General features: G+C 41.7%; 1 protein-coding gene across 1 annotated transcript in view; it reads right to left on the bottom strand.

Annotated features, from left to right (window-relative positions):
• Positions 1 to 27,497, bottom strand: part of CDH18 (cadherin 18) — a 232,617-nt gene that overhangs the window by 30,762 nt on the left and 174,358 nt on the right. Inside the window, exons 6-8 of the mRNA XM_035126031.2 lie at positions 24,717 to 24,884; positions 16,754 to 16,941; positions 12,340 to 12,593 (exon numbers count right to left, since the gene is read on the bottom strand). Of these exons, the coding sequence (XP_034981922.2) occupies positions 12,340 to 12,593; positions 16,754 to 16,941; positions 24,717 to 24,884 (610 nt within the window). The remainder of the gene's footprint in view (positions 1 to 12,339; positions 12,594 to 16,753; positions 16,942 to 24,716; positions 24,885 to 27,497) is intronic.

The raw sequence follows: 27,497 nt of genomic DNA, 5'->3' as shown, positions 1-27,497 counted from the left end.
TTATTTTTTATTTTATTTTTTTAAAAAAACTCAATTGTTTCCATAGTTATTGTTACCTTACAAGTGTTATTGGAGTCCTGGTCATGTTTTAACTGTTTACAGTGTTCTCCAAGGTAAATTATAATTTCCCCCCATTCCATATTAAAGTTTTTATCTTTCTGGTTTCTGATCCTTCCAGTCTTTTTTGCCAATTCGACATTTGCTGTTTAGTCGTTTAGTCGTGTCCGACTCTTCGTGACCCCATGGACCATAGCACGCCAGGCACTCCTGTCTTGCACTGCCTCCCGCAGTTTGGTCAAACTCATGTTCGTAGCTTCGAGAACACTGTCCAACCATCTTGTCCTCTGTCGTCCCCTTCTCCTAGTGCCCTCAATCTTTCCCAACATCAGGGTCTTTTCCAAGGATTCTTCTCTTCTCATGAGGTGGCCAAAGTATTGGAGCCTCAGCTTCACGATCTGTCCTTCCAAGGAGCACTCAGGGCTGATTTCCTTAAGAATGGATAGGTTTGATCTTCTTGCAGTCCATGGGACTCTCAACAGTCTCCTCCAGCACCATTCGACATAATCCATCAATTTGATCAGCCACTCTTCTCTGGTAGGGATTTTGTTATCCTTCCATCTCTGGGCTAAAAGCATCCATGCAGCTGTCGTCATACAAGCTGCCGTTTTATTTTCAGTTCCTTCCTGAATAATTCCATAGCATGCTGTACACTGGATCGACATCTTCATTTAACTATCCACTATGACCCTGAGGTCTCATTCCTGACCAGTCACTGCCTGTTCAGATCCCATGACATGTATGTGAAATTAATGTTTTCCCCCTTACATGCGTCACTTTACATTGACTTAGACTGAATTGCATTTGTGATTCTTCCACCTATTCAGTCAGTTTGGAAAGGTCTTTTTGGAGTGTTTCACAGTCTCTTTTTACTTCAATGACTCTGAAAAAGTTAAACCTTGGCAGCAAATTTGGCCACTCCACTGCTCAGTCCGAACTCTACAATAATAAAAGCCCTCAGTTAATGACTTTACTGCACCCTTCCCCAACTGACACACTCCATATGTTTTTGACTACAACTCCCATCAGCCCACCCAGAACAGCCATGCTGGGGTTGATGGGAGTTGTGGTTCGAAACATTTGGACAGCAGCAAAGGAGGACTGCTTTACTGGAAGGAATTCATCAACCTCCAAGTTAAGACAATATATAAATACAATTAACATTTAAACAAGAACTGGCATCAGAGGCAATGTTATCCTTTTATCAATTTCTTTAAAACCATTGCTTAAAAAACAAATTGCTTTCAACGCTACAGGTGTTTTCTTCCATGAACATGCTCACGGTCTTCAAGTAACTTGAATACATTGGAATATCCAAATACTCAGAGCTTGCTTGGCAGACTTTCTTAACAGATAGATGCAGCCCATTTTCTTGAAAGTCATTTAGAAGGTTCAGTAACATAGCAGCATCCACATTCTTCTCAGTGTAGCCTGGAATCCAAAAAATGAATTGGAAAGCCCAAGTATCTTCTAAAAAGCTATGGATTGCTGCAAACTGGATGTAAACTCAGCCTCACACGCTGCAGGCGAGCCAGTAATGTTCCATGCCACAATGAAATTGTATCTTTACAGAGACTATGAAAAAGAAAGACTGCAATGTGAGATGAACAGAGGGTATCCTCAAGGCAGAACAGGGGCTGGCAAGCTACCCTTCTACAGATGAAGTCAGAGAAGACAATTAGAGCTGAAAAAACACACACACTACAACAGCCTTCTTTTCTGAATTTGACTGGATTTAAGCGACATTTATTCTCAACAAATTTAGTTTATTTTAATTTGGTTGATTGGACAATGTATTTATTTATTTTAGCTCATTGCTTCCTGTACAAGGTTAAGAAATGCAAATAAATGTAACACTATGAAGGCTGGTTCACATGGTAACAGTATAATGACTGCAATAACACTTTGTGAAGGAGTCATCATGTAGTGTTATAAGTCTTCAAACCAACCCAGGAGCAACACTTTACAATGAAGTCAGGCCACACATTCAACAACAAGTTATCATTATAGCAGCTTTCCCCAGCCTAGTACCTTTCAGGTGCTTTGAACTAAAATTCCCATCTGACCCACGCTGGCTAGATCTGATGGGAGTTGTAGTCCCAAACATCTGGAGGACACCAGGTTGGGGAAGACTGGTGCAGAGAACTGAAATTTGTATATGCATGGGTGAGCTATGGGCCAGATTCAACTAAACACTTGCACTAGTGGAAGCCAGAGCGACGAGTCCTGCCAACACAACTGGGGCTAACCATCTCACCTCCCCACATCGGCTCTAGAGGGTCAGGAGAACCCCCAGAACAGCACATGGGGATAGGAGAGGGGAGATCATTCCATCTGGTAAGCAGAAATCAGCAACACTGAGTTCCACTCCTTGAATTTACAAGAATTTCCCCCTATCTTTCTCTTTCTACAATTTTCCAGCCATGTAATAAAGTAAAACTTTCTGTGGCGACTGGTCATGTCGGCTGTTTATGTTCTCAAGTGAAATTTAGTATAATAAACTATCAAAGCAACCATGTGATAGGCAGGAAAGTGTTTGTATCCTACAATAATACCACTGAAATGTAGCCCAACTTTGTGTGCCCTGGATACAGAGGCACACTAGGCACTCTCTCCCATTCTGTGGGATCTAGACCCCTATCTGTAAGAGTAGCTGTCCAGCGCCAGAAGAAGAGTGATACACTTAGAAAACCTAATGGGTTGGGATCTAAACCTGGTCCCTGTACTTGATGACCCCAGCAATTAAGAATCAAGCATACTTATACTAATGGTATATAATACTGTCCCTTCATCTATCCAATGAGGCTGAATGTTGGAAGATTTAGGACAGTACTTCTTCATGCAGCGCATAGTCAAACTATGGGACTCACTCCCCCAGGAGACAGAGATGGTCACCAACTTGGATGGCTTTAAAAGAGGATTAGCTAAATTCACGGAGGAGAGGGCTATCTCAATGGCTAATAGCCATGATGTAGCTATGCTAGGCCTCCACAGTTGGAGTCAACAATGCTTCCCAATACCAGTTGCTGGAAACCACAGGAGGGGAGAGGCTTTTGTGCTCATGTTCTGCTTCCTGCTTTCCCACAGGCATCTGGTTGGCCACTGTGAGAACAGGATACCAGACTAGGTCTAGGGCCTGATCCAACAGGCTACCCTTATGTTCTTGCATTCATAGTTCCACAACTGGTTATGTTTATGGGCATGGCTTTAAGAAAAGTGGGGCAGAATGTTGCAAATTGGAGGAAGCGCACAATATATTAATTGACCATGGTGAGATAGAAGGTTACAAGCCAACTTTGGTGAGCTAGGTGTTAAAGTCCACCAGTGCTACCTGCTAAAACAAAGGTGGGTGGAAAATGGGCTCTTCTACAGTGCCTGCAGGAACAAGTATCTCAAGTACCACAATATATCACTTCATACTATGTAATACTGCACAACAATTAGACAAAGTGGAAAGCCAGAGGCAGCAATAAGGCTCTGTGCCATGCTCCACTAACTCCTCATAAAATGAACACTTCAAAGTGCACAGAAAACACTTTTTAAAAATTGTGCAAGGTTGCTTTAATTTGGGACTTGCACTCCACATTGCCTGGAAATAAAGCAGGTGCATTAAAAAGGGGAAAGAAAAAGGAACAGAAGAGTGAAGCTTGTTGAAATATTCCCTCTGTTTACTAGCATTTAGCTGCTAAGCAAACCATGTAGTATAATTCCTAATGCAGTCTGCAAAATGCCAAGATCACTCGAAGCTCTCTATCCCTCATCAGTCACAGCAATGGTTAATGAACAGCATTACAATGGACAGGATCAATGCCATGGATACAAACAAACAAAATACTCAAGTTTACAAAATACAAACAAAATACTCAAGTTTAATTTCCAGTCATCTCCCATTGCAAGGTATGCTATAACGATACCATATATATATATATAGGGAGAGAGAGAGAGAGAGAGAGAGAGAGAGAGAGAGAGAGAGAGAGAGAATCTTCTAGAAACTGTTGTAGCACTAAGTGAAGATATTTGATGTATTTATTTATTCAATTTATATTCTATATGTGTTGTACCTTTTACATTCATGTGAAGGTGTAATTGCCAAATTTTCTGCACTCAAAGAGCATTCAAAATATATTTGTTGAAATCCTGGCTGTTAACAATGCTGGACCCCAAGACAGAACAGCAATTCCCCATAGCCCCCCCCCCCTCAAGTCAAGGCACATCATGCCTAAGGCTGAAAAATTTCAAAGCTACCTCTCTCTGAGGATAAAGAAATAACTTAAAATATATTAAATAACTAAAAATAAGCTGTCCTTTCATTACATCAAAAACCAGCTGTCTGACTGAGGCGGTAGTATGTCCGATTGTGGGGCTGGCCCCCTCTGTTAAGAACATGCGGGAAAACAGCTGAAATTTTATTCAAATGTTGCCTTATCTAATCAACTAAGGGAATTTCAGATGAATATATTCAACTCTTGCAGGGGTGGGATGACAAATGATGCATTCGTTTGCATTTACTTCTAGTAATTCTTCTTCTGACTACACCAAGTGGCCTTTAAAGTCTGACGTAAAACCAGATCAAAGCCCCTCTGAAGACTTCCTGTTCCAGAAATAAGAAGTGAAGGCAACATTATGACTAGAGGGAACATCCCCTTTCAATAGCTGCTCAAGGTAATGGTTCATCTGTGAGAGTGTTTTGCTGTTGATGTATATTTAACATCCAACAGAAGCGCTTCCATCTGTGGGGAAAAGCAGTGGCTTCCAACCTTCTCGTGGCTGAAGAACCCTTGTGGCCTGTTGTGATAGCCTGTGAAATCCTAACCCCCTCTCCTCACCATTAACCCAACACAAAAAGAAAAGAGAGAGAGTGAACACTGGTGATAAGTGATGTATTGAACATTCAAAAGGCAAATTGGTACTAATTCACGATACATCTATTCAAGATGGCTGAACAATTGAAAATTAGAAATTTTCATAGATGTTATTCAGTGAGTTTATCCTCAAGAGTTCAGTGAAGAACTCTGGTATAAAGACTGGATGACCTCAAACCAGAGAAAGTTGGTCAGACTGAAATCCCATCAATTTTAATGAAGCACAGGCACGTAGCAAGGGAGGGGCGAAGGGGGCGGGCCGCCCCTAGCTCCACTCTAGCAGGGGCAGTGCGGGGGCAGGGCCTCCGGCCCCTGGCCCACACCTTGCCTCCTCCGCCCAAGCAGGAAGAAGCAGAACGCGCTACGGAGTGGGTTGCCGGGCGTCAGCCAAGTAGAGCAGCAACGCCAACCCGGACTGACTGCGCATGTGTGGACATGCACAGTCCACCCTGGCTCATCCTGGCTTGCGCGTCGTGCATCATAACATCATGATGCGTGCGTCAGGACGCATGTGCACTTCGGAGCGCTGCCCCGCCCCCAGGGGGTGCTGCCCTGGGCAGCCAAGCGGTACCGTTCACCACTGATGATGCATAAGTACAACTACTTTTCTTTGAACTGAGGTCACAACCCATGTTAAATATTGTAGCCTAAGCAACTTATATGACTTTCCTCCTAATTTAATAGGTGGGAAAGTGTCAATTCCTGTTTGCACATGAAACATTTTTAATTAACTTGTAGAAGATGAAAAGTATTCCATGTGAATATCCAGATTTTCATAAAGCTTCTTCCAATTCAAAGGAAAACCATGTTATGCTTGGTCATCCCACTATGTATGTATGCATTTAGAAAACTTATATGCTACAATTTCTCAATAGACCACAGGGTGATTTACAGCATAGAACACAAACGTCAGTACGTAACATATCAGAATTCCTTTCCAGGCAAGTAAATTTCCTCAAAATTAAGATTCAGCTCAAGTAAAACCACACAATATACAGAGATGCCACTAGATGTCACCTGTAGCAAATTGGGAGAGTTCCACTCAGATAAATCATCTCTAAGAATTTCAAGGGAAGGTAAAATAATGTTTCAGTAACATCAAGATCAACATGTATCAGCAGCATTTATTGGTCGGAGGATCGGCACACTTCTCTGCAAATCTGAGCTATTCTAACAAACCAGAACACAGTCAAAGAGAGGGAACATGATACACGTTTAATGTTATAGTGCAAGCCTTTCAAACCTGGTGCTCTCCAAATGTTTCAGACAACAACTCCCAACAGCTCCAGCCATAATGGTCAAGGGTCAGGGATTACAAAGGCTATAGTCCAAAGCATATGGAAGGCACCTGGTTGAGCAAGGCTGTTCCAGTGGCTAGACATCACTACAGGATTGGGCTGTGGAGTTTTGAAAGTATGAAGAGCACAAAACTCTTAATCTCAGGGTTGTGAGTTCAAGCCCCACACTGGGCAAAGGATTCATGCATTGCAGGGAGTTGAACTCAATGACCCCCCTGGTCCCTTCCAACTCTACAATTCTGTTATTTCTAATTTCTATGAATTAAGGTTTTTAAGGTGTAGCCTTAAAAATGAGCAATCCACCCTGAGGATTGTTACAGCACCATCTAAACCAGGCATGTCAAACCTGCGGCCCTCCAGATATTTTGGCCTACAACTCCCATGATCCCTAGCTAGCAGGACCAGTGGTTGGGGAAGATGGGAATTGTACTCCAAAACATCTGGAGGGCCACAGGTTTGACATGCCTGATCTAAACCCATTCCAAACCCAATCCAAAGGGAAACAATCAAACACAGCATATGTATTGCTGAACTCTCATGAGTATCTGCTTCAGAAATGTCCTAATAAAACAACCAGGGCACACAAAGTGGATTGCGAGAAATGTTCATTAATTGTTTGTTGGATTAGTGTCATCCTTCAATAGCTCTCTCGTCAGAAGCCAAGTGGCTTACAGCCAGCACTGTAATCAGATACAGAGCACAGCTTGATATTGATATGACACAGAGCTCATGGAATTTGCATCTCGTAGCTAATGAGAGCCATTAGGATGGATAAAACGTATCAAATGAGACACCAGAGCCATCTTTTTCATAAACCTTCAGCCTTGAACATACAAAGTACCGTGTTTCTCACATTTTAAGACACCGTCTTATAACTTTTTTCCCTCAAAAAAACACTGGGTGGCTTATTTTCAGGGAATGTCTTGTTTTTATTACGTCAGGAGCAGTGCCCCTCTTGCTCCCTGGCTCCCTGCGGGGCAGGATTCTTGACTGAAAGAAAAGGACGGGCAACAGCCACCACCAAACTCCGTGAGAGGGAGTCTGAGGGAAGGGAAGTGTGTGCGTCCCTGGCCCAGCCCTCTCTCCCCGGCCCTGGGATGTTCGTGAGGGAGGGAGGGAGGGAGCTCCTCCGAAGGGCTGCTCTCTCTCTCTCTCTCCTCCCAGGTGGGGACTCACTTAATAGCAATCTGCTACACTGGAGCTTCTTAAATTTAAACCAGTACAGTATAATGGAATCTATCTGTGTGATGCAGTACGTATAGCAAATAAGGATCTCTACCAGCCAGCCCAAGACTTAAGAGCGAAAGTTCCAACAATGTAGCACTTTGTAGCACTGATAGCAAAGAGGCTACCGGCTGATAAGAGATACTGTAGAAAACAAGGCAGTTGAGCAGCAATTAAAATGGTAAATGGTAGCAATTGTAGCAATTGAGCCAGCAGGAAAGCGGGGTGAGATAATCTGCTGGTCCTAACTGCTTCTCTTACCCACAAAATGTTAACTTTTAGCAGCTCCTAAACAGCGAGAAGCCACCGGCAGCGATCCCGGTACCAGTAAAAATCCTTAAAGGGGCAGCTCTACAGACAAGCAATAGAAAGAAAAAGAATCCTCACTTTTTAAAAGGTTTTTAAAAGGGGGGAAGGTGGGGGGAAGCGAGAGGTGGGCTCTGTGTGTGTGTGTGTGTGTGTGTGTGTGTGTGTGTGTGTGTGAGAGAGAGAGAGAGAGACACGCAGGGGAGAGAGAGAGAGAGAGAGAGAGACGCGCACACAGAGTCTCTCCCTAAAGGGGAAGGCAGCGTCTTCAATCGCCCCTCTTTTCTTCCTCCTGTTTCATCTCCTCCCCACCGCAAATGCCACTTTTCTCCTCTTCACTCACACAGCCTAGCTAAAAAAAAAAAAATCGAACGGGAGGGGAAATCACGAGTCTGCAGCAACCAGCAGCTATGGCTCTTCGGTGCATTTTTACAAGCTTTTAAAAGAAATACGTGTCTTTGGAGCGACAGCAAAATGGGGAGAGATTTTTAGGGGGGGGAGTTTGCTGGCGGGAGGGGGGAAGGGTCTATCACTATGTCTTATTTTCGGGTTATGGCTTATATCGCACAATTGCTTAGAAATCCTGCTATGTCTTATATTATGCCTACGTCTTAAAAAAGGAGAAACACGGTAGCCTCCCACTGTTTGACTCTCAGTCCACCTAGCTCAGTGGAGTCTACTTAACTTAACAGCAGTGTTTCAAGTCCTAGCTATCCAAAGACTTCTTCTCACCTTTGCTGTCCAAGATCCTTGTAAGTGGAGGTGTCAGAGATTGCAACTAGAACTTTAAGAATGCACGTCACGTGCTATGCCCTCTGCCAATATAACACTGCTTTAAATCAGCCTCCCACAATCATATACCCTCCAGATATTTTGAACCATAACACTCAGCACCCAAAATATCTGGAGGCCACCAAGGTTGGTAGAAAGCCTGTCATAGAACAATGTTCTGTCTGGTCTAAAACACTCCATCTCTCCTCTCCTCACTGGCTCAACTCTCCAAGGGCCAAAGTTTTCCCCTGGATAACCTTGACGGTCCATAATATGAACCTCATATTTTCAACACACAAAGCATTTTTGACGGCCCTTTGCATGGGTAAAAATAGTTCCACAACAGGATAAACAGAGACAAGTGCTACAACATTGCATCACTTCTAATACATAAATGTTAAAACTTGGGGCTTTGTGCCAAAACTACACGTGATTGTGAAAAGACTCTGACCAAGAACTGCCAAAGTTTTACCATAGAGGGAAAAAATATTTCAAAAAAATTACTAAGTGCAAACCAACAGAGTCAGAAGAAAGAGCTGGAAAGCATGCTGGTGTACTCATACATGAATTTTGTCAGGTGAAAAGTAGCTGGTATAATAAAACCAGCATGCAGAATGAGAAACTAAAGAAAATTTCCTAGCACTAGTGGTAGATTTTAAAAATAACTCTTTTTAAAATCCCCTTTATCTTAACAAGCACTAGCGTATCTAATGACATGGAAGCTGACATTGTATGCTCTGTTGAACTCATAACTAAAATTTGATGAATTATAATACTGAAATCCAAGAAAGCAAGTATAAAAGGAGAAAAAATGAAAGGAGGGGAAAGCTGAATGGAAGACAATTAGAGTGGAATAGCTAGCATACCTTCAGATAAGTTAATTGCATTTTAACTCATCATCTCTTTGTCTATATCAAAGTGAAAACTCCAGGAGTCCAAGGGCACCTAACTCTGTAAACTTTACAAAATTGAGGTCACAATTTCCATTTACTCATTAAGGAGCCCTTCATTTTCCTCACAAGTGATTGGTCAATGAACTCTGGGTTGTATCCAACTAAATTTTACTCAGAAAAGATACAGTGAAATTAATTGACCTAAGTTAGTCTCTTTCACTAATTTGAATAGGTGTACCCTGAGCCAACAAAGGTCCGTATAGTTAAAGCTATGGTTTTCCCAGTAGTGACGTATGGAAGTGAGAGCTGGACCATAAAGAAGGCTGATCGCCGAAAAATAGATGCTTTTGAATTATGGTGCTGGAGGAGACTCTTGAGAGTCCCATGGACTGCAAGAAGATCAAACCTATCCATTCTGAAGGAAATCAGCCCTGAGTGCTCACTGGAAGGACAGATCACGAAGCTGAGGCTCCAATACTTTGGCCACCTCATGAGAAGAGAAGAATCCTTGGAAAAGACCCTGATGTTGGGAAAGATTGAGGGCACTAGGAGAAGGGGACGACAGAGGATGAGATGGTTGGACAGTGTTCTCGAAGCTATGAACATGAGTTTGACCAAACTGCGGGAGGCAGTGCAAGACAGGAGTGCCTGGCGTGCTATGGTCCATGGGGTCACGAAGAGTCGGACACGACTAAACGACTAAACAACAACAACAACCCTGAGCATGGCTAACATTGGATGCAATGGGTTGTGTGTGTGTGTCTTCTTTTGGGGGAAAATCATAGCATATAATTACTAACAAAAATCAGAATTAAAATTTTGTATATATTAGGAAAGTTAAGAGATCCAGTTTCCTTGTAAGGCAGGCAGATAAACGCCAGAATCAAGTAGTTTACTCAACAGCAGAACCCAGCACATGACACTGACGGTAAAAATGTCAGTTTGTCAATACTATGTTGCAATTAACCACTGTGAGCATTTTCCTTACAGAAAAATTATATGGAAATTTGGTGGTGTTTTCTGAAGGAAAAAAAATATATATTACATTTCCAAAGAAAGGCAAAAGACTTTCAAAAACACCAGTAAAATTATTCTTTTCATCCTTAAGGCTCTTACTAAACAAAATCTGAAAATGACATTTGATGCAAATTTGGATGTTTCTTCTCATGCAGAACATCTTATTTTAAAATAAGCTAAAAGTGTTTCAGTTACTAGTGACAGATTAGCCCCCCCCCCCAGGTAAAATCAAAGGTAAGCTCTTCTAGTATGAGCAATCTCACTTGCCCCAGGTAAAAATTGCTTGGTTTTCTCAGCCTGCTGCAATGTGCAAAATGGGAACAGTGCAAATGCAGTGCAAACCTACTTGCAAGGATGGCAGATTGGCTTCCCGGGCACAGGGGCAATGTCCCAACCTCCCAACCTCATTTCCCATCCTGGCTTGCACCAGGGAACAAGCTCATGAAAATATCTTAGATGCAAGGAACTGCTGGACTTGTTGCGCCTATAGCATCTAGTCAAACCCACTGAGTACTCAGGTGCCCTTGAAAATTGTGGAGCCTTTGGTTCTTTGATGACCTGTGCATGCCGAGAAGCTCAGCTAACATTCCATACCAAAAAATCACCTCTCAGGAGCTGATTCAGAATGCAGCCAAGCCTTAAGAGCTGGAGATTTGTGTTCCAGACCAAATAATAATGAATTCTGGCAACATCAATGTGAATAATACTAGCCATACTTCTCGGGAGGGTTTTATACATTTCAAGTGTAATAAGAGAAGGGCAGGAACATTGTCTTTATGTTGTAACTTGACAATAGATAATAGCGGGGTACTGTTTGATAGCAAATATTTCTGACTTTCAGTGCATGAAAATGTGCCTTGGGATCTTAAAAATGGGATCCTGTAAAATTTCATGCTAATCATTCAGCTATGTTGATAAAACCATGCATAGAAGATATGTGTTAATTAACATCTATCTATCTACACACACAAACACAATTAAAAGTTAGAAATGTATCTACAGTACTTTCCAACACTGTTAATGAAAACCAGAAAATAATTTACAACCTTTTCATAATAAAAGGATTAGGTTACTGCAGCATATATCCATTACAGATTTGCATACCTTTTGCTAAAAGGGTTTTCTGTAATCTTACCTTGGTTTGTTTACCCTCCGAATTCGCTTATTTAGAGCGTTTGTTTACCTTCAACATTCAATTGTTTAGAGACAGCTACACAATCTTAATTTTTTTAAAAAGAAAAATCCCTCCCACTTCCCATAGGATCCAGAACAAACAAGCAAACCGACAAGCACACTAAAGACATAATGCTAGGTTTAATCTTTCATCTAAGCCGGAAGAAGCAATGCAATTTTCATTTTAGGCAAAGAAAGTTGATTCAGATTTGGAGACTTAAAACCCTAATCTTAAAACATTTGCATCATTATGCAACTCCATAATAACATCCCTGCAACGCTGGCGTGATTTCATGATTTGTGGCTTCATGCTGATGCCTTGTCTTAAACTCTGTTATTCTAAGTTGTGCAGAATGAATCTTTGAATATTGCATATTTGTCTGATTGCTTACAAAAGTCCAAGCTGCTGCACACAACCAACCTACCTCTCTGAACCATTAAGCACATGCTCTCCCATTGAAAAGGGATCGATGGTGGGGGAAAGTGTGGGTTTTGTGGGGAGGTAGAGGCTGCAGGAAACTTGGGTCACCAGAGACAAGGAATAGTTTTAACTCCCACATCAGAAATGCCTCTGGATTCACAAGTTTATGTTCTGTAAGACATCTGCTTACTGATATGGATCGAGGAAGTTTTCCATAGTACAGCTTTATGAAGATGACAGATTGCTCCCCGCTGTTTCCCCACCTCCACCCCATACTGTTTTTAGTTAACTGAAGATCTAGGAATATTCTAGCATACCTTACTACATTGTTTGCGCTGTCTGGGTCTTGTGCTGTAACTGTGCCCACCGCAGTCCCAATCTCGGCATTTTCGTAAACATCCATGACATAGGAAGGCAAAGTGAACAATGGAGGCTCATCCACGTCCCCAACAATGATCTTCAACATAGTTACATCTTTAAAAGGTCCTAAGTGTGAGAAGCGGAAATCGAGGTGGGTATTTGCTCCTTCTATATTAAGAGTATAGGATTTCTTTTTTTCATAGTTCAGTGGCTGTGGGAAGAAAAGAAATGTCACATTACCACTGTGAGTTTGGGTTTAAGTTATTTCACAAAACGCATTATTTCGCTGCCTCATTTCCACCATCAGAGAGGGGTTTTCTAGCCTCAGAATTGCTTGTGTAATATAGTTTGAACAGACTTGATCACAGCGTCCTTTACTGCACTTTAGCTGTAGCACCTTTATACTGTATTATAGTGGCAGGCTTTGGTAATGCTGAGTTTATTCCCTCCACTTCCTGTAGCTTGAAACTATGTACTAAGTGCATAATGGCATCTGACTCCTGGAAATAAATGAACACTCTTGAGTTTGCAATGAGATGATCACCTGCACCCGACTCGTGAAAAAGAGGTGTGCAATGCCCCCCCCCCAATATTTTATTTGAATTGGCACCCATGCTACAGTGGCAAGACACAAACTCTTAAAGGGAAACACTTTTACAGCAATATCTATTGGACTAATGCAGAATATATCTGAAATTAAATCGGACAGATGTAATTAATGGACGCTTAGGCCTGGAAGGCTGCTGGGTGGCCCAATTGCAATGCTTCTGTACAACAATCATGACAATGTGGTTGGGATATCACTAATCATTGTGTATTATCGGTTGTGTTAGATTTATATCCTGCCTGATCCCCAAGGCACCAAGAGGCTTATGTACAGTGAAATGAAACTTGCCTAATTGACAGTGCACAGTCCTGTGAAAGACTGGTCTGTGGAGCTTGCAAACCTTACACTTAATCCTATGGTCCTTGATTATCATCGCACCCATGAACACTCAGATGGGAGTAAGTTGGCTCAGCATCCTCCTATGAAGCAAAAACTGGTAAGGGGTGCTAGGATCCAGTTCCTACAGGATTCTGCACGGGCAAAGTTCAGAAAGATATCTTTGTAGCAAAGGAGTGGCCGCTTTCTGCGTCTATGGGGTGGAACAGGTGCAGAACCCTTGTGCTCCACCTTCATTCCTGGCAGCTAGAGCATGCTTGCCTGCTGGCCGCTGCTGGGGAATTCCCCTTGGCCGGTGGTATTGAGGGCGGTCTTCCCGCCAAAGAGGGAAAATGTGAATGGGCCAATCAGAGGTACCGCTTGGGGGGGTGCTTTGCTGGCTGCCCAGGCACTGGCTGTTGCCCTGTCCTGCCTGGCAGCAAGGCTTAAAAGGCTGGCTGCATGTGGCTTCCACAGTGCGGTTGGCTGAAGAGCAAAACCTCCCTACCCACCCCTTTTTATCATTCTGTTTCCATGTCAGGCCAATTCTTGCCATGCTTCTAAAATCTATATTCATTTTCAGGTCCTGCTTAGTGTCGTTTTCCCTCTAGCTAGGTCTTATTGGTTTAACCAAAGGTTTTCTTGTTCTTCCTGATCTTGCTATGGTCGCTAATGGTTGCCATATTTGAAGCCAGGAAGGAATTTACCTGTAAACAAATGTTCTGCCTTTCCCATAGCAACATGTCACAAATGGTTAAGGCATTGGGTGGAATCCTAGTCTTCAAGCATGGGATGAAGTGGTCCACCACCCAATATAGTATCAACATAGGGCAGATTGACCTATACTAGGTGGTGAACTGCACTGTAAAATTCAGAGAAGTATAGATTTTGAAGGATGGATGTGTTTGTTTTGTTTTGTTAATGTACTGTTTTGAAAAGTGCAGGTGAGTTAAGATCACTTTTAAATGCAAAAGGGGATTAAATTTCTCCCCATTCCTAGTTCTTGTTTTCAACAGTGAGCAACACTTGCCATAATTTACTAGAAGGTTACTTGATGGGTAATGGCAATGGTTTCTTGCCACTGATAGGAACAAATATAAAACTTGGGTCAGCCTTTCGAGATCATGAGATCTTTCAGAGGTTTCTATAGTTTCCCATCAGTTTTATCAACGGGATCAACACATTGAGGCCCAAGTGGTTCCAGTTTATGTAGTACTGTTTCTTAATATTGGCATATTTTATGGGATACCCTTTGATGCTGTTCAAAAGAAGGCTAAGAGAGGCCAGTGTTTATATATTCCTTTTATTCTAGCTAGTCTGTAGAATGGCACTGAAAATGGTGCGTGCAGAATAATAAAACGCCAAGGAGGAATATGTATGCTAACAGATTTCTCTGTATCATGCTTTTCCACGATTGTTTCTCTATAAGTGGTATACAGGAGTGTGGGGTTGTTTTGCAGTGGGGTGAGGGAAGGTTAGTCTAAAATCCTCTCCCCCCCCCCCAAGAGGCAATTCTGAAGCACTTTTCTGAAGTGCTTATTTTCAGCAGCCCAAGTATAATATTAGCCCAGCACTGCCACATGCCCTTTTGTACTGAAGACTACAATTCTATATACGCTCACCTGAAAGTAAGTCCCATTGAACTCAACAGGGCGTACTTTTGAGCACACACACAGAGAGGATTGGGCTGCCAGTCATTTGCCTCACTTGATATTTCATGTGGCAATACAAAAATGGTCACTTGGCGTTTGTGCCATGAGGACAAAATGTGGGGTAGGAAAACTGACATTTCCCACTTCTGATAATGTAAAACCAAAGGCAGCATTCACTCTGTGAAGAATGTGTCCTCTTTACACATCTCAAAAACAGATCCATTGCATCTTTACAGATCATGGCCCTCCTGAGATTCTGAAGCCATGGCCACTCTCATATTGTATAACAGAAGGTCCACTTTTGTCCACTGTTGTATTAGAGACTGCACAGTTGTGACAACAAAATAGGTCACACTCAGCACAAGCTGGTAGGAAGTCTTGAACCCTGCTAAAAGACCTGCCCTGAGACACCCAGAATTGATTATTTCCGACATAACACCCTGTACACAAACATGTTTCCATGGCATCAACACACATTTATCACAGCAGCTTGCTGCTTAGCCAATGATAACATAGGAATGGGCTGTGTTGTCTGATTCCTTCCCATTTCAGGTTCACTGCTGTTCAGTCAGAAGTCCATTCCATTCTGATTTGTATACTTTTTTTAAAAAAATTCTTTATTATCGTATTTTCTGTGTATAAGACACCCCCTATTTGGGGGGACTCCAAAATAAGAAAACACCCCTCAGCACTACCCGTGTATAAGATGAGCCACAATTTTAAACCTAATTTTTGGTTTAAAAACCTAGTCTTATACACAGAAAAATATGGTCATTATTATTTTTTCAATACTTGGTACAGATATGACACCCAATATCATAAAGTGAGGCCTTGGTCCTGTATACCTGAAGGAGCGTCTCCACCCCCATTGTTCAGCCCGTACACTGAGATCCAGCGCCGAGGGCCTTCTGGTGGTTCCCTCGCTGCGAGAAGCAAAGCTACAGGGAACCAGGCAGAGGGCCTTCTCGGTAGTGGCACCCGCCCTGTGGAACGCCCTCCCATCAGAGGTCAGAGAGATAAACAACTACCTGACATTTAGAAAATACCTAAAGGCAGCCCTGTTTAAGGAAGTTTTTAATCTGTGATATTTTAATGTATTTTAATGTGTGTTGGAAGCCGCCCAGAGTGGCGGGGGGAGGGGGACCGGGCCATATGGGTGGGATAAAAATAATAAATTATTATTATTATTATTATTATTATTATTATGAGACAGAATGCATAATTTCAGGTAAATAAAGGTGATGTCATTATCAACCCGTGACCAGAAATGCTTAGGAATCACATCTGACCACAAGGGTCTTTTGCAAAAACAGAGGAAGTAATCTACCATCTTGTTTATTAATATAAACAATGAAGAGGTATCACATAATGGAGAAAGATTTCTGCATTTTTGAATCCCCTAGCTTGTTGCTTGCACTCCATTGATTTTTGTGCACTTCTTTGTATGCACCTTAAAGCACACATTTTTTTTGTGAAACTTCTGATAAACAGATAAAACACGCATTTCGTATGCATATTTTGTGCACTGAAACCACATACGTTGGAAAGCAAAAGAAGCATGTGTGAAGATAAAAGTGCTTTCAAAAATAAAAGCACTTTGGAGGCAAGTCCTTACAAATGTTTGCTTTCTCTATTTAAAAATGTAGCTTTACCCAACCCCTTTCTACACTTGGAGGCAGCTCTGAGCTTAAACACATGGCTGTCATTTCCAGTTCGGCCCTAAGGCTGTGTGCCATGACAGCCCTAAGAGAATTTCATGTCTATCACATGTGAGCCTTTTCTAAAGGCTTTGCTTACCTTCTTCAAGGAAATAATCCCTTCTCGTGTTTCTCTGTCAGTTGATATGGAAAAGACTCCGGAGCCATCCCCATTCATGACTGTGTATTTCATGTCTGCATTTGACCCCATGTCCGCATCATTAGCCTTGATCTTGCCTACTGCAGAACCAACTTGTGCCGACTCAGGAACATACAGCTGATAATGTTCTGGAAAATATATTCAGGCAACATTTCTAGCAATTCTGCTGCAATAACACTTCAGATTCTCAAACATCTCTTCTAAACGGGAAACATGATCGCTGAGTTTAGTGCAAATGCACCAAATATTATTTCACTAAACTGCGGAGCCTAGCTATGAAAGCTTTTCCTCACAGAATGAAAAGCACTGCTCTCTGACAGGAATAAAGTATTAAGAGTATTAAAAAGAACTCTGCTAGATTAAATCATCAAGGCATAGCATTCTGAATGGGAAACTCACATACACAGCATGAAGGCAAATGCACACTCCTGTTGTTCGTTCCCTCAAACAGATATTCACAGATTCAACAGCTATTGACAATCCACTGATCTATCTAATCCTTCTTAAAGTCATCTAAAATATTAGCCATCACCACATCTTGTGGCAGTGAATTCCATTGGCTCATTATGTATAGTGTGAAAAAGTGCTTTCTTTTGTCTGTTCTGAAATGCTAATCAATGGGGTGAACCTGAGTTCTAGTGTTTTAAGTGTTTTAAGTAATTTAAAACACAGCAAGCAAAATTTTAAATCAACATAAAGCATCTAAGATCTTATCTTTTGTTTCCCTGAATTGCCTGACATTCAGAGCTGTAGCAGCATGTATATCTTTCAGCCGCAAGAGAAAAATATAACACTTTTGTGCTCTCTTCATTCTCTCTTCCCAAATGGCCAAGGAAACAAGGGCTGTAAATTTCCCCGAGTTAAAAGCTAAGCAATTTTAAAAGCCTGGAGTGAATTCTCCGCCTACCACATTGATGTGTCTTGCAATTGTGAGAAACTTTTACTACTCAAAACTTTATAGCACTCAGCCAAACCAGATTATATCTCAAATGAACATTCATGCACCCCACCAGCCGACCTTGATGTTAAAAGAAATAAAAGCTTATCCAGAGCCAAGGGGCTGAGAAAGGTGCAATTATGGCTACTATGGCTTTTGCAATGCAGCTGAGATAACACTTTTCAGTTCACTTATGCTACCCTGAGAAAATGGGGAGGGGGCATAATTACATAATTATTCAAAAAATTAATATCCATAAGAAATATTGCAAATAGAATAGGAGAGGAATGAATCTTAGGGAAACCTAAAGTTGTACAAAACCATGAGTTTCATATACTGTATGTTATGTCATTTTTAGCACCTCCATTTTTAGCAGATTTTCATTAGCCAAAATTTGATTAATGGGAATGTGGTCTTTGACAGTCTTGATGACCTTCTTCTCCCACGGATTGGTAAAAGATATAGGATGGTCTATGTGCAGAATACTATATATGCAATATCTATCTGTATATGGGTCCCTCTCCATATGCAAGCAAAGTATCGACTGGGTTAAAATAAATGGCAACTCTACATTTCAGCCAAGCTTCTTCGATAAAGGGCACACAGACCAGATATGAAACCTACTCCTACTTTTTGAAGTAGGGACAGGTCAAATATCTCAAGAAAATATTGGACAGAGTGTGAAATAAAGACAAAGCAACATGAAAAATCAAGAAAAGAAAAAATCATTTACAACTGTTTTTGCAATAATAAAATCTTATTCATACCTGGGCAGGCTTACCTAGACATGTTTTGGACTGTAATATTACTCTGCTATAAAGGCTGTATGGATTAGTCATCTACAGTTTATTCCAGTTCAATACCAGATTTAAGAGGTGTTTCTGGTTATGGGGGACTTCTATTTCCGGATGGAATTATTTACATGTAGGGCAAATCTGTCTATTTCAGCTTCGACCTGTTTCTCAATTTTCCAGTCTAAAGTTCAGTACATATTTCCATATCCAGGTTTGTTTGTTTGTTTTTAATGTCTTCATTAAAATCCACCAGCATTTTACTGCAAAGTTCTCTTAATATACACATTTCTTTATGTGATTTTGCAATTTTTTGAAAACTGATTTCCACTAATATGACAATTTTTCATTCAATATTTTCAGCAATATGTGCATTGTTCTGCACACTTTACCCTAGTACATGCACTTTTGTATACATTACTTGGTTGGCTAACTGCACTGCAAAATTCAGAGACATGCGAAATTTAAAAGACGGCCGTCTTTCAACCTTATCAGACTTTCTTCTTGCAGGAACCATGAGTTGTTTGTAGATAAATTCCAACATGCCAGCACTTGCTCACATATAGGGATCTCTGTGGTTGAGGGCAGCTATGCACCTGAGTGTCCCAATTGCACAAAGCCCTTACTTGTAAAGAGAGAATTTCTCCACTGACATTCATGCACAACATGTGGTTCTTACAGAAAGACCTCGAGGCAGGGAGGAGTATTAAAAGTGTGACCAGTTCCACCAGCAACATGGGTATGCCCTACATCAGGCATCCCCAAACTGCAGCCCTCCAGATGTTTTGGCCTAAAACTCCCATGATCCCTAGCTAACAGGACCAGTGGTTGGGGAAGATGGGAATTGTAGTCCAAAACATCTGGAGGGCCGAAGTTTTGGGGATGCCTGCCCTACATGCATGTAATATATCCATAGGGCTATTGTGAAGGTTACATGTGATTTGACCACGAGGACTTCTCCCTGTGTGTGGCTCTTTGCTGCCAACATTCTCTGGCTGGTTGAGGGCAAAGCAGTTGTATGCCTCTCATCCTGGGTTGGTTTGGGAGGTTGCAGAAATGTAAGAGGGATCATTTTGGAAATCCCTGCCACAAACTTTCTAATGAAAGAAGAGAGACCCTCACGTACTAGTCCCCAGACTAGCTGCTCAAGGGTGCCCTGGTTAGCTAGTGGAGCCTAGAGTGATATATGCCACATACGTCTCTAAATTTCCACGGTGTAGACAGCGTCTGAAGACAATTTGTCTCCTTAACTGTGTTCCTCCCCTTCTCAATTTCACAGACCGCCTGTCTTCTCATTTGCGATCACATAACATTCATTCAGCAACTGCTCACATAAAAAAATAATTATGGAAGCTCCAGTTACGACTCCACAGTTAAGTTTGTGGTGAGCTGTGCACTTAAAGTAGGAAATAGACTTCATTGCCATGCATAAAGAATACAGCAGATCTTCATAAAAAAACTATACCACTTATTCTTTCAAGCTTCAATTCAGTAAAGCGTTTAACCGAATGACTATCACTTAAGACCATGCTTATTAAAAGAAGGCACATGCTTGAAAATTACATTTCCTTGAAGAAAACCACTAAAACAGGCTTTTCATACTGGTTGTGGTTTCTTAGAATTTACAAGTAGCCCCCTTAAGTAAATTTGTCAAGACAATTTTTAAAAACTGGGGGCAGGGCAGGGAAGCAGGTTATTGTTTTGTTTTGTACTTGTTCTTGTTTTGATTATGTATTATGTATTTTGATCTTGTATTTTTTTATCCTGTGAACTGCCCTGAGATCTACAGATGAAAGGTGAAATATATCTTGTGTGTTGGGCCCCCATGACCACCCGTTCCCTAGGAATTAAAGAATTAGACAATAAACAGAATGTTGATTCTATGGGATCAAATAAGGCTACAACTTTATGGGTTATAGATGTGAAGGTTTGGCCCTAGGCACTGGGCTAAGCCTCCACAAATACCACTCCAGCCCATCTTCTAGGAGTGTCTCTAAGAGTGAAACCAACCAATAGTAGTAAGCTTCTGTAAGCACTGTGATATAGTAAGCTGCTATAAGCATTGCTGAACAGTTTTTTTAAACAATACACAGTGTTGTAAACAACAACAACAACAACCTAGTGAACTGATCAAAGACAAGAGTGTTCCTAATGAATAAACACTTGGTGTCTGAAACAGTGAGAGGGACTGACTCTTTTCCTCTCTAAATGATGCCCGTTTCCCCTTTGAATTTAATAAAGAGAAATGGCCCACAGTCAAAGAGTGCTGTAGACTAATTAACTAAGTAATTTACAAAACTAAAGAGTGTGCCACGAAAGCTTGTTCTCTCATTCCTTTGAGACTTTGGTCTTGTTAATACATTAGCAGAGCAATGTGGCTTGATCTTACAATGCTCTTATAATGACTTAAGGCAGGAATCATGTGGGATGGGCAGATCAGGTGGACACTACCCATGTCAGTATTGGTGGAATTGACTGGGCAAATTGGGAGCTGAGGTTCAAGTTGCCTGGACTTCAGGAAAAGGAATGACAGGGGTGGACAAGGGGACGGTGAGGTGTGCTTTCCTGCGCATCAATGGGAATAAAATGGAGCAGCAGCCAAGAAATAATAACAAGGCAATTTAAAATTATTAAACTCACAGCAAGATCTTCAGAAAAATGTTCAGGCATAAAACTAGGGTTGCCATATTTTAAATAGTAAAAACCAGGACACCCCAAAGATTGTTGATATTTTTTTTAGGAAGCCCTGAAATTCCGCCTTTAAAATCGGGGTCAGACACAGGCAGCCCTAATAAAACCCATGAATGGAGTTGGACTGACAATGTTATAAACATCCTTGCCACTGTCCATAGAGTATGTCATGCTTTTCAGTATTTTCTATAACCTTCTTGACCTTGCCATTTTGACTCGGTTTAGACAGTGGCTCGGTTTGCATGTAATACTGAGTCAAATTATCGCTTAGCGTGAAGGCGCAAGTATGCATTTAGAAAATAATGGCTCCTTCACTCCTTCCCTGGTCCTTCGGATGCCATGCAGCAGATACCAAACCCTAGTTTGACTTAGCATTCAGTACAAGTGAGGCCAACATTTAATACTCACAATTGTGGAACTCTGCCTGTCTATTCCTCCTGTCCCCTACATTTGATACTTTCTATATAGACCCATTTGAAAGTGTATGTTAAAATGACAAAGCTATCTTCTTTGGACAGGTCACAAACTGTCAAACATTTATCATGCCAAAGAGAAAACCTGCCCCCAGAATGCTTTCTCCTTCAGACACTACTCACCGCTGGCTCAAGCACACAAGCGGAGTGGAGATTGTAAAATGCTATGCTGTCCTCCGAGGCTTGTATTTTTTAACACTATTTTTCTATGAAGGGACTTGTTTTCCCTCCCGAAATAACCCAGTGTCTTTGCCTCAAGCACACTTGCTAGGCAGGATAGTCCAACTAGTTATCGTCATTCAGGAAGCAGGGATCCCGGCAGATTTTGTTCATCTATTACTTGAGCCAGCTACCTCGGCCACCAAAAGCATCTACAGTGGAACCTCGGTTTATGAACACCTCGGTTTATGAATTTTTGGTTTATGAACACCATGGACCCATCTGGAACGGATTAATTCATTTTCCATTACTTTCAATGGGAAAGTTCGCTTCAGTTTATGAACGCTTCAGTTTATGAACAGACTTCCGGAACCAATTACACCCATGCTTCAGTTTATGAATGCTTCAGTTTAAGTACTCCGCGGACCCGTCTGGAACGGATTAATCCACTTTCCATTACTTTCAATGGGAAAGTTCGCTTCAGTTTGTGAACGCTTCAGTTTAAGTACTCTGCGGACCGTCTGGAATGGATTAATCCACTTTCCATTACTTTCAATGGAAAAGTTCGCTTCAGTTTATGAACGCTTCAGTTTATGAACAGACTTCCGGAACCAATTGTGTTCATAAACCGAGGTATCACTGTATTTTGGTCTCTCCACACCTTGCTCTAGTCTAGTTTTCAGCTGAGAAAATTGTTCAGGGTCAGCATGCTGAGAGACTCACCATCTAACCTCTCCAACTCCTAGCCAGCTTTGCCCTTAATAAAAGGTGCAGGGCATTTGCTATTTTTAAATAAAGAGCAATTAGTTTCAAGTACATTGAAAACTTGTTGCATGGAGTATTCATTTGTTCATATGAGGAAGGAAAATCAATGTCTGGAACACTAACCAATTAAATGAACTCCTATCAATAATTTACTATTCTCTAAGGAGGCCAGATGAAAAACTTTATGATCTACCTGAAGAAACATCTGCAGCCTGAAATTTAGCAAGGTCACACACTTGGTATTTGCAAGATATGGAGCAGGCAAAATTCAGAATGCCTAAATAATGCTTCTTTAGTCACTAACACATGCTAGCCTGCACCAGCTAGTAATGCCAATTGAACTTAGTAGTCCGTACTTCTGAGTAACCCTCCTTTGAATTGTACTGTGAACACCATTCATTATTTACAGGTAGGTAGCTGTGTTGGTCTGATGTAGTCAAAACAAATTTAAAAAAATCCTTCCAGTAGCACCTTAGAGACCAACTAGGTTTGTCATAGGTATGAGCTTTCGTGTGCATGCACACTTCTTCAGATACACTGAAACAGAAGTGCAACAGAAGGGAGGAGGGGGGGATAATGTCAACTCTTTCAATGGAATTGTAACTCTCTCAATGGATATTTTTTTTTTTGGTGGGGCGTGGGGGGATACCCCACCCATCTGGCTGGGTTTCCCTGGGCAATCTGAGAATCATAACAAACAAAATCATTAAGAAAAAGAACCACAAATACTATTTTTAAATTTTATTTTCTGACATTCATAGCCAACCTTCTTTCCCTCTTGGAAACAAAGATGGGATTCCGATGATCCCCACACTAGTTTTCCCACTCAGGCATTCATAAGATGCAAGCCTGCTTAACTTCAGCAAGATGGTGGGCTCATATGCCTTCAGACCATACCTTGAGGCTTTGAAGCTGTTTTGTCCTTGTTCAGGGTTGAAGTAAGCATCTGGTGGCAAACCAGTTTGGGATGTGGATCTGTCCCCCCCCCCAAAAAAAATTGCTGCAAAGTCATTTTTTGGGGGGGGTGAGCAGAGGGGTCATTTGACACAGTGGGGAAAGTGTGTGACTGCTTAAATCCCCCTGCTTGCCATTATGACCCCAGTTACATTGTCCCTAGGTTTTTTTGTTTGCAACTGGGCGAAAGCACAGGAGGCAGGGGAGATAGTCAGAAGACCCCGGAAGTTGAAACACCCACTTGACTGCTGCTTTGGTCCTGCAAATTGCTCCTGACACACTCTGCAGTGAAGTCATGTTGAGCTCAGGTTCTCACCGTCAGGCGGCAGAGGAACCAACCCCACGGCAGGTTGCCAGGAATGAGTAAGACAAGGAAAAGTCCTTACCATCTGCTTTTATTCAGTATTTACAAAGAGAGGCTTGGGAATGCAGCCTCTTGGAATAATGGTGTTGCCCTGAGTAAATCTCCCCTCCCCTTCCTCATTCATCATCTCTACAGGTGGCACTGAGGGCCCTTTGCTTCTGGGCCTTTTGCTCTCCTATTTTTAAGGCTCGCCAGTTTCTGGAATGCTTTCTATTGATAATGTGTCAGCCAGCTGCTCCGGCTCTGCCTCCTCCTCTACCATTATTTCCCAACTTTCCCCCTCATCTACCTCTGAGCTGTGATCTCCCTCAACCCCCTGTTGTAATTCTGAACTGTCTTCATCTTCTCTGGAAGGGTCAGGCTGGGGAGGCGGTCTCCACCATTCCTCCTCTGCCCAGTCCCTGACAGGTTCCCAGTCTCATGTTTGCCAATGTACAAAATTCAGCCCTGATATGCAATCCACTGATTTCCATCATTTGGTGAAACACACACAACCAGGAGCACATTTGCAAAAAAAAGAAAAGAAAATGGCAACCGGAAATGAAGAAAGTAGTGACAAATAAAACTACAGATAAGCGTAACACTGCAAACGCTATCTATTATTGAGAGCAGAAGGTACCCCTCTGAATATGACTCCTGGCACTCTCAAATCTCTGTTGATTATTCCTGCTTCTTAACCAAATACCCCTGAAATGAAAGTAACTCTTAATTACTACAGGCAAAGGTTTAGTCAGGAGGGGGAAAAAAATCAGATCAAACCTTTACATACTCTGAGGGAACCTGGGGGGATTATCGTTGACATCGGTGAGGGTGATATTGACAGTGGTTGATCCAGACAACCCTCCAACTTGTCCTGCCATATCTTTGGCTTGAATGACAACCGAATAATGTTCTCTGGCTTCTCTGTCCATGTTATGCAAGGCTGTCCTGATGACTCCTGTGATGTTTAACAAAAGGAGAAGGAGGAGAAGAGGTGGGGAGGGGAAAAGAGAAATATTATTTCTCACATTTTTAGAAAGGCATAGAAGGAACAGATACCCTCATAGCTCCTCTTCCCTACAGAATGACACCTTAGAAGAAGCTGACGTTAGAAAAAAAAAAACAATCACCATCTCTCATAAATTCTGCTTTGCATTCAGCCAATTCTCAGCCTCCCTTGTACTGCATCTGTCGGAGAGAGAAAATGGCTCATATCGGCATTTTGAAGAAATGTGAACCCCCCACTGCACCGTTGCCTTTAAAGGAAAATGGGGTAGCATTTGATAGTCGGCTTGCTGGAGGGTATGTAGAAATTAAAAAAAAAAAAAACAAAGCACAGCAAAATACCCCTGTTATGAAGAAGTATAATGTATGGATATGTGGATGATCTGATCCATGCAAAACAGAAAGAACCCCAGATGCAATGCCAAAAAAGAATATCATTTCACTGCACATAATTGCTTTAGCAGCAGCTTAATTGAATTATTAATGAATGCAATATTGTGCCTTATGTGTGAGGTCTTTAAAAGAAAATTTGATTTTGGAAACGGGAGCATGTTTTGTTTGCCATTGATAACGTAGCTGCATTCTCATGAATGACTCTGTGAAATTATGTAATTATATAAATTGTGAAAGCGATGCTAACACATGATGACCTTTTTAGGAAAGCTCAAAGTCAGTGGGCTCCAGCGCAACATTACTTCATATACTGAAAAGCTACATATAATTCTGATGTATACATTCCCTTTCACCAACTGTGGGTTGCCTTAGTTGTTTTGGCTCGTTACCTGAGACTTCATTCCTATGCCTAGGAGTTCAGGACAGCTGGATTTTGCAATAGTTCATACAGAAAATTGGGCTCAGCGACCAACTTTGTACACCAAACTTTCAAGCTGTTTTGCATATAGGTCCAGCATCAGCACTTGATCCCCTCTGGCAGCTGACGGGGGGGGGGGGGGGGACACCTTGTCAATATATAGTGCTGATGCTTGCCCTGAGCCCCATTTACTCATCTGAATGAGTGGGCAACCTTTGATGTTGCTAAACTACAACTCCCAATAGCTTGAACTATATACCCATTCCAAATCGAAACAACAGCGCATGTGCTTCTCCAGTGACTTTATTATAGAGACATTCATACTAGCCTCGTCTTACCATTACTGCATAAGTACCCTTGGCACACAGGACAATTCTATACCTCCCTACTGCTTTCAGATACCAATCCTGCTACAACATACAACATTGCCAGATTCTGCACAGCAGCGCTCAAAATTTATTGGGTGATGACCCATGCCACAAACTAGATATCATGAGCACTCATATTAGAGTGCTCTGTAGACTGATAGCTATAGTCTTATATATACCAACCTTTTATGCTCTTTCACTCTTGTCTAATGTTCCTAACCCTTCTTTTAGACTCTCTTAGCTTCTTTTGGATTCTTAAAGACTTTTGTATAGCTGTACCTTGGAAGTCGAACGGAATCCATTCCAGAAGTCCGTTCGACTTCCAAAACCTTTGAAAACCAAAGCGCGAGTTTTGATTGGCTGCAGGAAGCTGCGGAAGCCCCGCCGGACATTCGGCTTCCAAAAGAACATTCAAAAACCGGAACTAGCCTGTTCAGCTTCCAAGGTACGACTGTATATACTTTCTGCTTTAACTTTTTTTAGATTTGAAATGATTGCCCCCCCCCACCCTCCTTACGCTGGTCTACAACTGTAATAAAGATCTGTTGTTGTATGCCCATTGTATGGAAATTGATAACAGGATAGTGAAAATTGATTCTACTCACCCTAATGGTGACCAAGAGACTGATACCATAACAAGTTTTCTTCAACAGAGGGACTCTCCCCCCCCCAAAAAAAATTATCTTCAGATGTCAGGCATCATTTACCCAAACACTTCTGGGTTCTCCAGGAAATGCTCTCTTAGTTTCATTTAATAAGGAGCTTTCTCAAGGATGTGGGAATCCACATTCATCTCCTGCTCTATTACTGTTAAAGATACTCCTTGGAAAGTAGGGCACACCATCAAGGCACAATTTCTGCATACATTATAGCACTCAAGAAATCAGTCCAACAGGAAAGGAGTAAAAACAAACTTGTACACTTACCAATATCCCCCAATGCCTTTAGCTATATGTACCAAGACTTACAATTTATACTTGTACCATGTTCAATTAAATCTCAATCTCCTGAACATCTTTAGGTCTAAATATGTAGCAAGGTGAATTCTTGGTCCATGCCATTAGCAGCACTGGCACTAGACTCAAACATCAACCATGATTGTCCTCTTGACAGATCCATGGAACATGGTCTGTGCTAGATGTATAGGTGATTTGTGAGGTTCTTCAATGATTCCACACACACACCCTGGATTAAGCCCAATATTTAATTATTTTTATGTAACCACACACATTGGTCCCAGAACTATTTAGGTTTCTAAGCATAGTGTTGACCCTGGATTTGTTCCCATATGAACAATCTTAGGAATGTCTAAACGGCCTCGGCCCAGTATACCTGAAGGTGCATCTCCACCCCCATCGTTCACCCTGGACATTCAGGTCCAGCTCCG

The sequence above is a fragment of the Zootoca vivipara genome, chromosome 8, assembly GCF_963506605.1.
Source record: "Zootoca vivipara chromosome 8, rZooViv1.1, whole genome shotgun sequence".
NCBI classification, from domain to species: Eukaryota; Metazoa; Chordata; class Lepidosauria; order Squamata; family Lacertidae; genus Zootoca; species Zootoca vivipara.
This window is presented reverse-complemented; position numbering and strand designations above follow the sequence as displayed.